This window comes from Ambystoma mexicanum, chromosome 3p, assembly GCF_040938575.1.
Source record: "Ambystoma mexicanum isolate Mex_15411 chromosome 3p, UKY_AmexF1_1, whole genome shotgun sequence".
In the NCBI taxonomy this organism is placed as follows: domain Eukaryota; kingdom Metazoa; phylum Chordata; class Amphibia; order Caudata; family Ambystomatidae; genus Ambystoma; species Ambystoma mexicanum.
In genome coordinates, this window is record NC_090925.1 from 893795824 (window position 1) to 893810332 (window position 14509).

The 14509-nt window shown below is 46.4% G+C and overlaps 1 protein-coding gene across 6 annotated transcripts in view; it reads left to right on the plus strand.

Moving 5' to 3' along the window:
• Nucleotides 1–14509, plus strand: part of RALGAPB (Ral GTPase activating protein non-catalytic subunit beta) — a 2501232-nt gene that overhangs the window by 561629 nt on the left and 1925094 nt on the right. For all 6 annotated transcript variants that reach the window (XM_069652125.1, XM_069652127.1, XM_069652128.1 and 3 more), the window contains exon 9: nucleotides 6520–6698. In XM_069652125.1, coding sequence (XP_069508226.1) covers nucleotides 6520–6698 — 179 coding nt within the window. The remainder of the gene's footprint in view (nucleotides 1–6519; nucleotides 6699–14509) is intronic.

The following is a 14509-nucleotide window of genomic DNA, read 5'->3' on the forward strand; positions in this document are numbered from 1 at the left end:
TGTACGGTATATTTCAAGGTAAGTACCCTGTGTTTTAGCGGACCGGTGTTGCGAAACAAAAGACGTTACTGGGAATACACTTGCGATCACTTTTTGACAGTAATGACAGTTCGGTCTTACTAAAGAAACGCGTTTCCGCGGCAAGAAATGTTACCGGGGCAAAAACACACTTAGCACCTGAGATACCCAGAGAGAGTTTGGGGCAAAAATCAAAGGCAATACTTTTGTCAAGGCAGACAGAACCAGAGAACACTTTTAGGCAGAAATTCAAGAGTCGATAGGCCGGAGCCAGTGTCAAGTGGAACCGGGTTCTTGTTGTCGAGGATCACAGTTGGATAGTTCACGATTCAACGTAGCCAGGAGTACTTGGATATTGTCAACAGAGGAAGCAAAAGTTATAAGAAGGAGGGAAGACAAGGGCAGGCCTTGGAGGCGAAGAAAAGTGATTCACCCTAATTCCTCGAGCAGTACACAGTACCTTATTCAGTGAAGACGCTGGTACCATGGCAGTTGTTCCTGGTAGTTTCCTGCAGACCCTTGGTTCCTGGAGCTTCGATCCGAAGGACGATGTCTGGAGGGGTCTGCACCAGACAGGGATGAAGCCGGCAGCAGCGACGGTGAATAAAAGGTACGCTCCTTTAAAACAGGAGATGCTCTTCAGTTGCCTATCCGGACCACTACAGCAGTATGCAGCGATTTCGACCACGAGGAGGATCCTCTGGCTGTAGAAGAGGAGCTGCTTATCCCCACCAAGCTCAAGGGAAGAAGACTCCAGATTGGATCTTCTCTGGTCGTCGAAGGGTAGATAGCTCAGGACTGCAGCAGGGCTTCACCAGGACGGGATAGTTGCAGCAGTCGACTTCTTCTCTGCTTCTCTTCGGTTCCTTGTAGTTCCAGTGGCGACTCTGACTTCTAGCCCAAGAGACCTGCCTTTAATGCGAAAATCCCCCATTCACACAGCCTGGCTGTCAATCACGCAGCAGGGGGGGGGTTGTCCGGCCCGGACAACCACCTCAGCCAATCATGGCAAAGTGCGACTTGGGTTTCCTAGGATACCCTGTGCAGGGCATGACTACATCCCTCCCTCACATTCAGCCCACCTAGACATCCAGGCACCTAGAGGAGGGCTTCTTGGCAGAAGCCCGCCAAAAGACAGTGAACAAAGAAGGCAAACCTGGTTTGCCTTGCAAAGTAAAACACAAGAAGGACTTTTACAAGAAGAAATGGCGAATAAACAAGACCGGAGCCAAAAGAAAAAGTATTTGGTCAAGCGGGTTTAAGTTTGAGGCTAATATAATAGCCTAAAACAATACCACTTTTATATAGTATAATCACGGTAGAAAAGTTAGGGTAGATACCACTGCCACCAGCCACGTCTAAATGTTAAAAGAGCGAAACAGTGCTCTAGGAGGTACAGATAAAAAAGGGCTAAGGATTAACCCTTTCCAGTACTCCATGTAAAATGGGGTGTACTGGATCTGTGGTTAATGGCAACTTTACCCTTTTCTGGGGACAGTAGTCAGCCTCAGAAATGGAATCGGTGGGAAGTCTAAAAGACAACCCTGTGTCACTGCACTGAAGGTACTGTGTAACACACAAAAGAAGGGGGCTACTGAAGTCCACACTCACAAAAACAGATGAAATACACATGGCAAAATACAAGTAAGAGTGGGGAAAAGAAGGGTACACTCTTACCAAGTGGAAAATAAACTCCAGAAATCCAGCAAAGCTGCTGAGGGACTCAGTGGGTAAAGGAAATTAGCCATTGAATGAGAATTCTCCCTAACAGGAACCGAAGAAGAAACTGGAAGAGAAACTTGCTGCACCCTCCTTGGCCTTTCCCGGTGAAGCCCTGCTGCAGTGCTGAAGCTCCGAATTGCTAATCGGCTAGAGAATCCCGGAAAGGACGACTTCTCCCCTTGGGTTTGTGGGACCAATCAGCCCCAAGACGAACTCGACTGGAACCCTTATCTCTGCTGGCTGTACTTCTTTGCTGCTGCAGGAACCGAATGCCAGGGGACAGGAACACCAGAATCAAGTGCATTGCCTTTAAGCCGGACCTGAGCTCAAGGAAGATCCTGCAGACTCCCCCGAAGCAGGACTAACCAACCCTGAGCCACCTCAATAGAGTGCTGGACCCCAGAAGCAAGCAAAAGTCCACAAGGTGTCCAAGAACCTCAATGGTGCTATTTGCGAGTAGCTGAAACCGCAAAGTGCCGCTGATCTGAATTGTGCCCATTGCTGCCGCCAACCTTTGCATCATAGTCCAGGAGTCCCCAGACATCCTCCCTCTTGTCCCCACGACTGAGGCCCAGGAACAACAGGATCTGCAGGACTACAACAGGAACAGAAGCCACCTGCAAACCTTTCTTCAGACTCAAGTTAGTATGAACTAAGGGGTACTTACCTCTAGTTGTGTGTAGCTTGCTTGCTCTCACTGGAGACTTGCATTGGCTGCCCTTTGCAGAGTTGCTTGCATCTTTGCTTCTCACAAGCCTCCCAGCTTGTGGCTCAACAGTGAATCTTTTTACAACAAAACTCTTTAACATTGTGCAGGGCTGTTGTGCTAATCTTCAAGAAGTGCCTCAGCTCCCCTAGACTTTGCTCAAGTGACATTGGCTGTCCTGGCTCCCTGAAGACTCTTCTTACCCTCTTACTTTGTGTTCAACTGTCCCTCCAAAAAGTCATACGTACCTTACTTGTATAGCTGGGAAAGGGTTAATTTATATTGCATTGGGGGATACTAAAGTGCTTACCTGTTTGAGAAACTTGTTAACCATTGTTTTCTCCCCTAACCTTTTCCTTTTTGCCTGGACCTCTGCCGCTTGAACAAGTACATCAGATCCCAGAAGTTTCGGATGGTCACCCTTCAGCACGTGCTAGGACAGCTGGAAGAAGGGGATTTTCTGTCGTTGTTGAACTTGGAGGACGCTTACTTTCACATCCCTATCCACAAGGGACACCGCAAGTTCCTGCGCTTCATGGTTCAAGGGCAGCACTATCATTTCAAGGCCCTTCCCTTCGGATTAAAGTCGGCGCCAAGGGTTTTCACTAAGTGCCTGGCACCAGTGGTGGCGCAGCTGCGTCTACGAGGGATCCACGTTTACCCCTACCTGGACAACTGGCTCATCCAAACGAAATCGAGGGAGATTTCCCTCGCACACACGGTGCAAACCGTCCAGCTGCTGACGGAGCTGGGGTTCTCGGTGAACTATGCAAAGTCTTGCTTGGTGCCATCGCAAGACGCACTGTTTTTGGGGTCTCGACTCAACACAGTGTTGTGCCTGGCGTCTGTCGGTGGAGAGGATAGCGGCCATCTTGGGCACGGTGCAACGCTGTTGACCCTGAAGATCGCAAAGGTGAGGTCCATCAAATCCCTTCTCGGCATGACGTAGTCATGCATATACCTTGTTCGACTGCGCAGGCAGCGGATGCGGCCACTGCAAGAGTATCTCGACGCCCGTTCGATCCAGGTATGGGAAAGCTTCGAGGACAAGATCTCTCTCGACGAGATGTTCCGTCTAGCGATACAGTGGTGGGGTGTCTGCGCGCATCTGTCGGCAAGCACGGACCTCCAGACCCCACCTCATAAGGAGATGGTCACAACGGATGCCTCCCTGGAAGGATGGGGCGCACACACATGAGATCTCCACGCAAGAGGCCTGTGGCTGCCGGAGGAGAAGTCATTGCATATCAACATGCTGGAGCTACGGGCAGTGTTTTGGCCCTCAAGTCTTTCCTTCCATCCCTCAAAGGCAAGGTGGTATGGGTCTTCACGGACAACACCACCACAATGTTCTACTATCTGCCGCTACACCAAGTCTCCAGAAAGATCTTCTCTTTGGTCCCACCGTCTCATCCAGGAGTTCCTCAATGGACTGTTTGATCGTTCCTGCCGATGAAGGCTCCTGCCCTGACAACTCAACGTGGTGCTGACGAGGCTTATGGGGGCCCCCCTTTGAGCCTATGCATCGGGCCTCTCTCAAGTTCCTCTCATGGAAAACGGCTTTCCCTGTGGCCATCACCTCTGCCAGGAGGGTAGGTGAGGTCCAGGCCCTTTCCTGCTAACAGCCATATCTCACTTTTCACGAATCAAGCAAGGGTGGTGCTGTGGACGCACCCCTCCTTTATGCCAAAGGTTCTGTCGGAATTCCACCTCAGCAAGCCTTTGGTGTTGCCTGTGTTCTTTCCAAAACCTTTGTCGCCGGACACTTGCTGGACGTTGCTCGTTCTCTCAAGTTCTACGTGATACGCACAAAGAGTTTTTGGAAGACGTCTCAACTGTTCGTGAACTTTGGTCCTGTGAACCGTGGGAAGGCCTTGTCCAAGGCTTCCATCTCAAGGTGGCTCTCTGGCTGCATCACACACTGTCATCGGTTGGTGAACCGACCGTTGCCTGGCCGTCTGAGAGCTCATTCCACCAGAGTGATCGCTGCGACGACAGCGTACCTGTCTGGTGTGCCCCTGCTAGACATCTGCAGGGCTGCTACGTGGAGGTCTACACACACCTTCATGAGATTCTACTGTGTCGACAGGGATTCCAGGGAGGTGCCCAGGGTTGGCCAAGCAGTGCTACACAGCCTGTTTGCTGGAAGGTGAGCCTGTTCCAAAGGTAAGAGGAATTGCTTCTGTTGAGCTTTGCCACCTCCTGTGGTTGTTTAATGCTGTACTGCTATGTATTCTTTATTCATGCGCATGTGAATCCATGGCAGACCCCATGCTGGATAAGGAACAAGTTACTTACCTGTAACTATTGTTCTCCAGCATGGGTCTGGCATGGATTCACATGCAAACCCTCCCTTCTGCCCCTCTTCGGCTCTTCTTGGTCATACTGCCACTTTATGTGCTACCAAATCTGAAGATGGCTGCCAGAGGAGGGGGTTAGGGAGAGGCCAGTCATTGGCTGGGGCAGTATGACCCAGAGTACAGTGATTGGTTTAGAGGAGAATACAGTTTGTAAGTGAAAGTGAAACTGTTTTTTCTTTTACTAAGGATTCCCGGCCTGACAACGGGGAATATTCATGAGCATGTGAATCCATGCCAGACCCATGCTGGAGAAAAAAAGTTACAGATAAGTAACTTGTTCCTTATTCTAAGGAGAACAGGTGGAGATGAATGCGTGCAATTACTTAACCCTCTGACTCAGTTTTTCCCAGATGACTAGGTGTGTCGACTGGGGTGGTCGCTGTAGGAAGGTTTTCCCGCTGTTGGTTCCAAAGAGAGGTGCCCAGGAGCTGCGGGTGCAAGTATGCATCTTGTCGATTCCAGGAGCAGGTCAGTCGACATACCTAGTCACCTGGGAAAATCAGAGTGAGGGGGTAAGTAATTGCAATGCATTCTTCTCCCCCTGTTGTTCTTGGAATAAACCTTAGAATAAACGTTGGTTATTACATTCCATTGCCTTTTGATAGTCTGATCTAAAAGCTGGTACCTGAACGATAGGAATAATATTTTACATATCTGTAAATTTTTGAATATCTTCAGGAATATTTTCACCACCACAAGAACTCTTCCTACATCTATTCCATCTCCTTAGAATAAGCTTTGTGACTTTTGGGCATATGGCCCCATACATCATTGGGCTTCTAAAGTTGGGGCATAATTCTTGCGAACTGTTTGCAGCACTACTTACCTTGTTTTAGTTAAAGTTATTGTATGCATTACTAAAAACCTAAAGGGGACTGTATATATGTTTTAAGTATTGTGTGATATTACTACCCGCTTGTTTCATTTTCTAGTGTGTGTTTGGGGCCTGTAATACATATAGTATTTTTGTACTTAACTGTCTAATTGAATGTATTGTGTGCTTCACTGTGTGGATACATTGTGGTCCCCTGACCCCACTAACCTTCTCCTTCAACTAATCCTTGACCACTCTCCACACTTACCTTGATTAGGTTTGGCTAACCTCCGAGTTCCCCTTTCACTACAACTAGGGTGACCTACTACAATCTGTCTACCAGGCCAGATTCTAGAAATCCATCTTGACACTCTTCCATGAAGTTTTTCAGATCCATCTGATCGGTCTCTCTAAGGTAGTCCTTTATTTCCACTTGAACCGAAAATTAACTCCGTCATTTTTTTAAGCTAAGATTTAGATGCAGCTATACTTGTATAAAATCTATTTCAGCGGGGTGTTGAAGCTTTATCTGGTTAACACAAAAACAACTGTTCCCCATCTGGGATACTTGGTGGTTTATATGTAAAATCTTGCTTGAAACATCCAGTGTGTCATAGCCTCTGAGTTGACTAGACATTTTATTTTGCAATTACTTTGCTCCATAGTCTAGTAATGAAGGTTATTCTATGTAAAATGCATGTTACTGTGATGTGTAAGTAAGGGTGACTGTTGAGATGTTGTGGTGTGCAAATGATCCTGTTACAGTGGATGTTTCTTTCCCATTGTTCTGCTTGCACTAATGTTTAAATCTTTTGGTACCAACTTGGCAAGTTTTAAATAATGTTAGTCAAATGCCTGCTTTTCAAATTCCTCACCTGTCCATTTATTTATTTTTTCAGTAATCCTGTAGATCTAAGTAATCCAGCGATAATAAGTTCAACTCCCAGATTTCAAGAACAGTTCCTGAATGTGAATGGAATGACACAAGAGTTCAGCCAGCATCCTTGCCTTAAACAGCTTCCCCAGATATTCTTCCGCGCCATGCGTGGAATCAGCTGCTTGGTGGACGCGTTCCTAGGTAATGTTATCTCTTGTTAAAGGTTCATTGTCTTGGTAATTGTTAGGTAGACTTTCATTTTAATGCACAATCTCCTCTACATGTTAGCACTTTTTGCTGAACTACTTGAGTTTTGGTCTGTTCCCCTGAGTGAGTGGGAACCTTTTCCCACACTCACTCATTCTTTTACCCTATATTTTGAGATACTTTGTATTTCTTTTATACATTATTTTTGGAGTTCTACTTTCCTCCAGGTTTTATGGCAATTGTCTTTTGACGTTTGTATCACACAGCACTCTCTGTGCAGTGTTGCCGAGACCTCTTTGGACTTCCCTTTTTATGTTCTGTTATAGGGGGATATTTTTTATCCTTCCTATCTTTTGTATTGGGGAATAATATTGTTTTAAATTTTGTATTTTTTTATTTATTTGATTTAATTGCATAGCAATTTGTACAAAGAGCATATTTAAAGTCTATGCTCTAGACAACTTGTCCCTCTGTTTCGTCACGGGTAGGCCGTTGAGTTGAGTTAAGATTTGTCCCTCACTCTTGATGGATCTTCGATGTTCAATTCCAAGTGTCTTAAAAACTGGGTGACATCAATCACACTTCCGGCGCCACTTGAGAGCAATGCCCAAAGTTCATTGTCGTCCAAGGTAGAGAAATTTGTTAGAGCTCTTGCTAGGTATTTTGTCCTGACCTCTTTTAGAGAGCTACATTCCAACAGCAGGTGGCGGCTGGTTTCCACCCCGTCTTCTTTTAAGAAAAATCGGCAGGTTGCAGAGTCAGATTGTTTTCTCAAGGCCTGTATTTCCCTTGTTCTCACCTGGTTGAGACGAAATCTTAGGAACTGTCTGCTCACTTGTTTGTCTTGACATTTCTTTAAGTAGCCTCTTACCTCTTTGTTAGGGAGAATTCTCTGTAAAGGCTCATTTCCCAAACCTAGTGAGTCCCCCAGCAGCTTTGCTGGATTTTTGGGGTTTATTTTTTTCTCCTGCTAAGAGTAAGACTCTTTTCCTCCCACTCTTAGACATGATTTGAGGTGTTCCTTTGACTTTGTATGTGTTCATTGGGCTATGGGGTCCTTTTCCCCATAGGGTTTCATGTGTTTTTGATATGTGGGTTACACAGCACGCTCCGTGCCGTAACTCAGGGGTGTCGTAGCGACCCCCAAACATAGACTCCATACCCTGGGACTGACTACTGTCTCCCAGGGTGTGTAAAGTCACCATTGGCTTTACTAGTCGCAAATTGTGAACAGAACCAGTACAAACCATCATATTGTGGGCATACTGGTCGGGGCAATTCGATTGCCCTGGGGTCTGTTGTTCGAGGGGGCACTGTCCAGTCCCCCCCGACCGCGTTTTGGCTGGTGGCAGTGGATACTACTTTTTATATTCGACCGCAAATATATTCCTATGGGATTTTCCCATTGTTCGAGGCTACCACTTTTTAATATAGCCTCGAACATACCGCTGGTTTATTAAATTAATATAAATTCACCGGTTGGTATTTTTTGCCGAAACTTGGTTCCAAAATGGCGTTTGTGTTCGCTTCTGTGACTCCAACCCAAGTCGAGCCCTTTGTTCCACTTTTTGGCGGGCTTCTCCACAGAAGCCTCCAAAAGTGGTGCCACTCTGTCTGGGTACCACAGGGGGTGTGGGAGGGGTTTTAGGCACCCTGGACTGAGTTGCCTCGGCAACTCAAGTCGCACTCTTGTGTGATTGGCCCAAGTGGTGAGCCGCCCGGCTCACCACTTAGCATGTTTGAGTGACAGTTAGGCTGAATGAATGGGGGTTTTCTGCATAAAAGCAGGGCTTTGGGGACTGGAACTTGAGACGTCGCCACAGGACCTAAAGAATCCGAGGAGGGAGAAGCCGAGCCAACCTGCAACGACGACACCACCGGTGGAGACCTGCTGAACCGTCTCACCACTTTTCTCGACGACAGAGGAGATCTCCAGCCCGGAGAGTCTTCTTCCTTTGACTGGTGGGGATAACAAGTTTGCGCGTCTTTTCGCATTCCTGGACCATCCCGTGGCCGCCTTGCCCGTGCCAAGCACCCCGGCAATCGGAACACCACGGTTTACCACGACCGCGAAGGAAAGAGTGGTACCTTGTAACCGGGAAACTCCGCGGCTGGTTTCTTCCCTGGTAGCGCAACGACCTCCAGCTTTCCTCCACGTCGATGCCTCTTCTTCCTCTGGACGAAACACCGACTTGCAACCGCTGCCAGGAACAACTGCCCCCGCTGGAGCGTTCTTCCCATTTTCAGGTACTGTGTCCTGCATCAGATCGTTCGGGGTGACAGTAAATCCTCGACTTTCTAACCTGGGTTAGCCTTGGGTCTTTTAACTAACTTTTCCTGACTTGATTTCAATCTTTTTGTGAACTATTTACAAAGACTCTTTTGGCATAACCCCACTGTGTGATCCTGGACACATTTCGCTTGCTCTCTCTAAGAGTGGGCCTGGCATTTGAACTTCCTTGCTCTCCAGTCGACTTTGCCTAACCTGCCACACTGTGGTTTTTTGAAAAGTATTGGAATTTGTGTGCTTTCATAACTCTGCCTTTTCCCTCCCTTTTTAATAACTCATTAGAGTGCCATCTTATGTTAAGCGCTCACCTCTGTGAGAATATAAGTGGTGTTTCTCACTACGACTTGTCTAAATAAGTAATCAGGTTTGTATATATATATATATAATAGTGACTGTGTTTTGAATTTACTTACCTCTTTTTGTGCTAGTGTAATTTACAAGTGTGTCTTTAAATAAATAATTATTTACTTTTGCACCAAAGCTCTAGTCAGTGTTTGCTTGTGCTACTGTGTCTCTGTACCTATTGTGTATACTCTATATACTGCCTAACTCATCTTGAGAGAAGTCTGGCTGCTCAGCCACAGCTACCAGGTAAATCTGGGTGGTACAGACTGCTACCAATTGGCTTTACTGCCAACCACCTGTAATCCTAAATCTTTTGCAGTGGTCCCTAAGGGAACTGCACAGGTTTCTGCCTAACACTCTTGAATTTTCATTTCTGGAGTCGGAATGGCAGAGGTCAGACTATATCTACTTGCCGATTCCAATGTGGAAATCCAGTTGTTTTCTTACGGCTTCTTTGTGACTTTGTCGGGGTTGTGTACCAAAAGGTCTTCAGAACAGTCCAGGTCTCCGAGAAGTCTATGGTTTTCCTCCTTCCATTTATTTAGCATTTTGTAGGAGTCTGAATCAAGGTCCTTCTTTATCAGATCCAGAGCTTTTGGCTTCGAAATAAACAGTAGTTTTTTTAAAAGTAGTAGCGAAGATCTTGCTTTTGTGCTTGCAAGCGATGGTAGACAGAGTTCACGCCTAATCAAAGCCATTGGTGTTGACTTTGACAGGCCTAAAGTTGATCTCCAGAAGTGGCTCTCCAACGCCAACCAGATTCCCTCCGGCAGACACGGCATTGCATGTACGCCATAGATTAAAGATGGTACCGCCTTCATCTTGTAAAAATTCAGCACAGCAACGTGCGAAAAGCGACCGTACTTGCGGTCCATTGCTGTTGCTTGTGCTGTCAGGGACCTCAGCTTTTCCCAGAGGAATTGTTGCATCGCTGCTTCTTTTTGATGGTTGGACAGCATTACTCCCAGGTATTTGAATGCTGAGACCTCCTCCAACACTTGGCCGTTTAGCTTCCAGGTGAATGTTCTTGTGTTTTGTTTTACCTTGCCCATCAGCATGATTTTAGTCTTTGCTTTGTTTAGTTGGAGGTTATTGTTTTCAAGGTAAGCAAGCAGGTGCTCCAATTGGCGTTGAAGCCCTATTGGTGTGAGGTCTAAGAGTATTATATCGTCCGCATATAAGAGCCTCAAGGTTTTTTTTTCCCCGCCCAATGTTGGTGGAAAACTTCTAACTTCTCCCTCGGACTCCTCATAGTCAGCTATGTAGGCGTTGTAGAGGGAGGAGGCCAACGGGCACCCCTGTTTGACGCCTCTGTATGTCCTTATTTCATCAGATAAAGCGCCATCACAGCTAAGACGAACCCTCATAGAGGTCCCTTCATGCAATGCTTGAATTGGTTCCAAGACTGAAGATGGACAATGTCTGATCAGTAGCTTATTCCAGAGACGCTCCCTGTCGACATGGTCAAAAGCTTGGACCAGGTCGATGAAGGCCATGTACACAGTGGTACCACTTTGGAACGCCTTTGACTTGAGAGTGTTGATTGTCAGGAAGTTCACCGCTGTTCCTGCGTTCTTAGTGAAGCCTGTTTGAAATTGGTCTACGTCCTTCACTTTTCCAAGCCAGTTTCGGAAGGTCTCCAGGTCTAGAGAAGCGAAAACCTTGCTGATTACGTCAAGCACAGCAATGGGCCGATAATGGTTGGGATCATCCAGTGCCCCCCGATTAAAGATCTGCACTACTATGGCTTTTGTCCATGAATGAGGGATCGCACGGTTGATGTTACAGTTTTCAAAGATCTTCTTTAACATCTTGGCCCATAATTCAGGATGTTTTTTTAGCTCTAAGTTGCTCAGCCCATCAGGTCCAGGTGCCCGTGAGTTGTTAAGCTTCTTAATCATATTCAGGATGGTTATCTCGTCAGAGCAGATGTTCCAATGACTTGTTTCTTTATTCATTTTTGGTGTTTGGATGGGCAGTATGTGGTCTCTTCCTGGTGAGGGTCGGGAGTATAGGTTGGAGAAATGCATAGCCCATTGGTTTTCCGCTACATGGTTTTGAATTTTGTTATCTGAGCTCTTTGCAGTTTCTTTAAGTTCCAGAAGTCTCTAGATTTTTTCCCTTGTAAAACACAGAGCATTGTTTGTGCATCTTTTTGAACAAGGTGTGGCAATGTTGGAGTAGCCAATTTCTATATTCTTTATTTGCGTTTTTCCATCTCTTTAAGTTTTCTTCTGAAGGTACTTTTTTGGAAACTCTTTATAGTTGTCGGATTGTTCTACGCCTTTTGACCACTTCCTGGTCGTGTTGGTGAATAGAAGTTGAGGGTTGGCGTCTAAACTTTCCGTTAGGGTTTAAGTATCTTGTAAGGAGAGGGGCATAATCCAGCCGTTCCATAGTATGGTTCCTAGAGCTTCCCACCTCGGTGCTTCTATAGTTAGTTGCTATTTCCCGGATCGCACCCTCCGAGGTTTTCAGTCGTGACCCACCACAACTTCCATTTCCAAAGGTGCGTATAATTTCGGGTCCTGCGGAGCAAGCCAGGTGGCCGATAGTATGTTATGATCGCTGTGCTCTGTTACCGTTACTGACGAGGTCTTCATGAGCATCCTTAAATCTTTCGATACGTAGATATGATCTATGGTCTTCTGCTGTCTGTCTCTTTGCCATGTGGGAATTTTTATGTTGTTTTTCCCTCTCAGCCAGTGGAGGTTATGCATGTCTCTATCAGCCATGAAGGATTCTAGTAGATGCCAGGGCCGTCCGACTGTCCTATGCTACTAGAGATTCCCACTCCTGCACAGATGGCGTTGAAATCTCCATTTAGGATGGCATGTTGCCACTGATGGACTGACGCCGATGAATCCCATATTTCAGCAATCTCATTCAGGAAATCTTTGTTTGTGACCAATGCCGGGTTCCAATATGCGTTGATTACGAGGAGTTTCTCAGGGGCATTCCTCCCCGGATTTCCTTGGGGGCGGAACCATTTCAAAAGGACTGCTTGTTTCAGATGCGATGAGTGTATTACCTTGTGGACCTCAAGGCTGCATCCTGAGCGTATAGCCATTAGAAGGCCCGCTGAAGGCCGCCCCCTCAGGCCTTTTTTCGCTTCAGTAAAAACCACTTCATGTCAAGTTCCGGCTTCTCACTCATCCAGATTTCCTGCAAGGCAAGGAGGTGGAATGACCCTAAGTTCACGTCGCTTTTTGCTAAAAGATGGTGAAACCCTCTGGTGTTCCAGCATCCCATTTTGAGAAATATGCGTTTTATGTGCCTAGACGATAGACCTCGTACTTCAGACTGGTCCAGTTTGACTGTTCTCTCGAATAATGGCTAGTTTCTACGATCCGGGGAACCTCCTTTTTTAGTTCACGTCCAGTTTTTTGGAGACCTTGTTGGCTTCGTTTCCGGGTCCTTAGTATGTCTGGATACTGTTGATGGTCCTGTTTCTGTATCCGGTCGAGGGACTTTTGGTCCCCGATTTTTGTCTTTTTTTGTGTCTTGAAATAATGGGACGGACTCTTGATCAACCCGTCGGGTGTTCTTCTTGTCATGCTGACGGTGGATAGATGTTTTTCCACCTGGTGGCCTAGGTAATTCTGAGTCACTGTCGCTCGAGACTCTGATCTCATGGAGTCTATCATTTCTTTTTTTCCTTGTTGCCCCTTCATGTGCATCCTTCATTTCTTTAGTAGAGATGAGATGATCTTCATATCTGGATTTCCCATGAGTTGGTTGATGTTCTGTCAGCGCGTATCCCAGAACCCATAAACTCTTTTCCTCGTGTGCTAATAGATGTCTGATAACTTTGGATGAGATATAGAGCAGGGAACAGTCGTTCCTCCCAGAGCCGCAGGGTTCCACCATCCACAGGTCCGCATTTCGGATTTGTCTAAACCCCGGATTTTGCTGAAGATCTTGAGAATTGATGACCTGTTCAGGATGAGATCGTCATCTATTTCCCTCCTTCGTTTTAGTTCAAATATGCATCCACTGGCAATTTGTTTATATAAGGGGCCTGGTCTTTCAACGTCGCTGTGCGTGGGAGGAGTGCGGGCGTTGCCCCCTGAATTTGACCTTTTACCCCGCCCGCTGGTGGAATAATTTATGGTTCCCTTGGACCGGGTTTTATTTTAAGAGGGCGATGACCGATAGGTATTGTGTTTTTCTTTGTCATCTCGGTCATGGTGATTTCTCAACATACTTTTGTGGGTGTTCTTTGCCGTCCTTGGGGAGACATTCCTACCATGACGCCTTCTCCCTCTCTCCCTCGACTGTTCCCGTTGGGGTCGGGCGTTAGTCACTGTTGCTAGAGTTTTAGTGCTCCTTAAATCATTACTTGGTGGCTCTTGCTGGTTGTTTGTGAGATCGAAGTATTCTGATTTCCTTTTTAAGGACTGACCTGTGTTTGATTCCAGGTCTGACTCTTCGATGGTATAAGTGCTTCAATCAGAATTTTGGCTCAGCGATCATTGTCTTACAGTCGAAGGCACTGTGGGTTTGATGGTTCCCCCTTCCTTTATTTTTAGAAAGACGTGTTTGACGGTTTCTTTCACCTTTTGGGTTGGTAGTTTTTTTTCCTGGTTTTTGGTATTTTCCGTTCTCTCTGACTTCCGTCCTGTTTTGTCAGAGATCTTTGTGGATCTTGTTGTCTCTTTCTGCAGACCGGCAGTAGAGGCTTTGTCGGAGCACACTTTTGCCTGGTTAAATATGCCAAAAGTAAAAAGTTCGAAGGGGATTCCTCTCATTTTTTTTTATGTTCTTTTTGTTTTGGCTTCAGGTCTTTAGCTGGACACGAAAAAGGGTTTGTTGGGCTCGGGTTCTTTGTTTGTACCCGGTTCCTTCATCCCGAGGGCCTGTTGATCCTCGTCCTCCTCAATTATGGCGATAATCTCCCTCATTGGGTCCGAATCTTCTTGTAGCAAAGTGTCTAGTTGAATGCCTGCTTGTGCTGCCTTCTCAGACTGTGTGTTTCAAATACGGACCTTTATATTGCCAAGAGCTCCTTCCAGACATATAGGAATGGTGGACCTCAGCGTTTCCAGCTGTTACGTCATTTTCATGTTTGCCTGTTCCAAATCCAGTTGTATAAACTGTCTCAGGGAATAAATTTGAAGTCTGCCTGTTCCCTTCCCCCGCCATTATGAACCCTTCCAGGTTGGTCAAT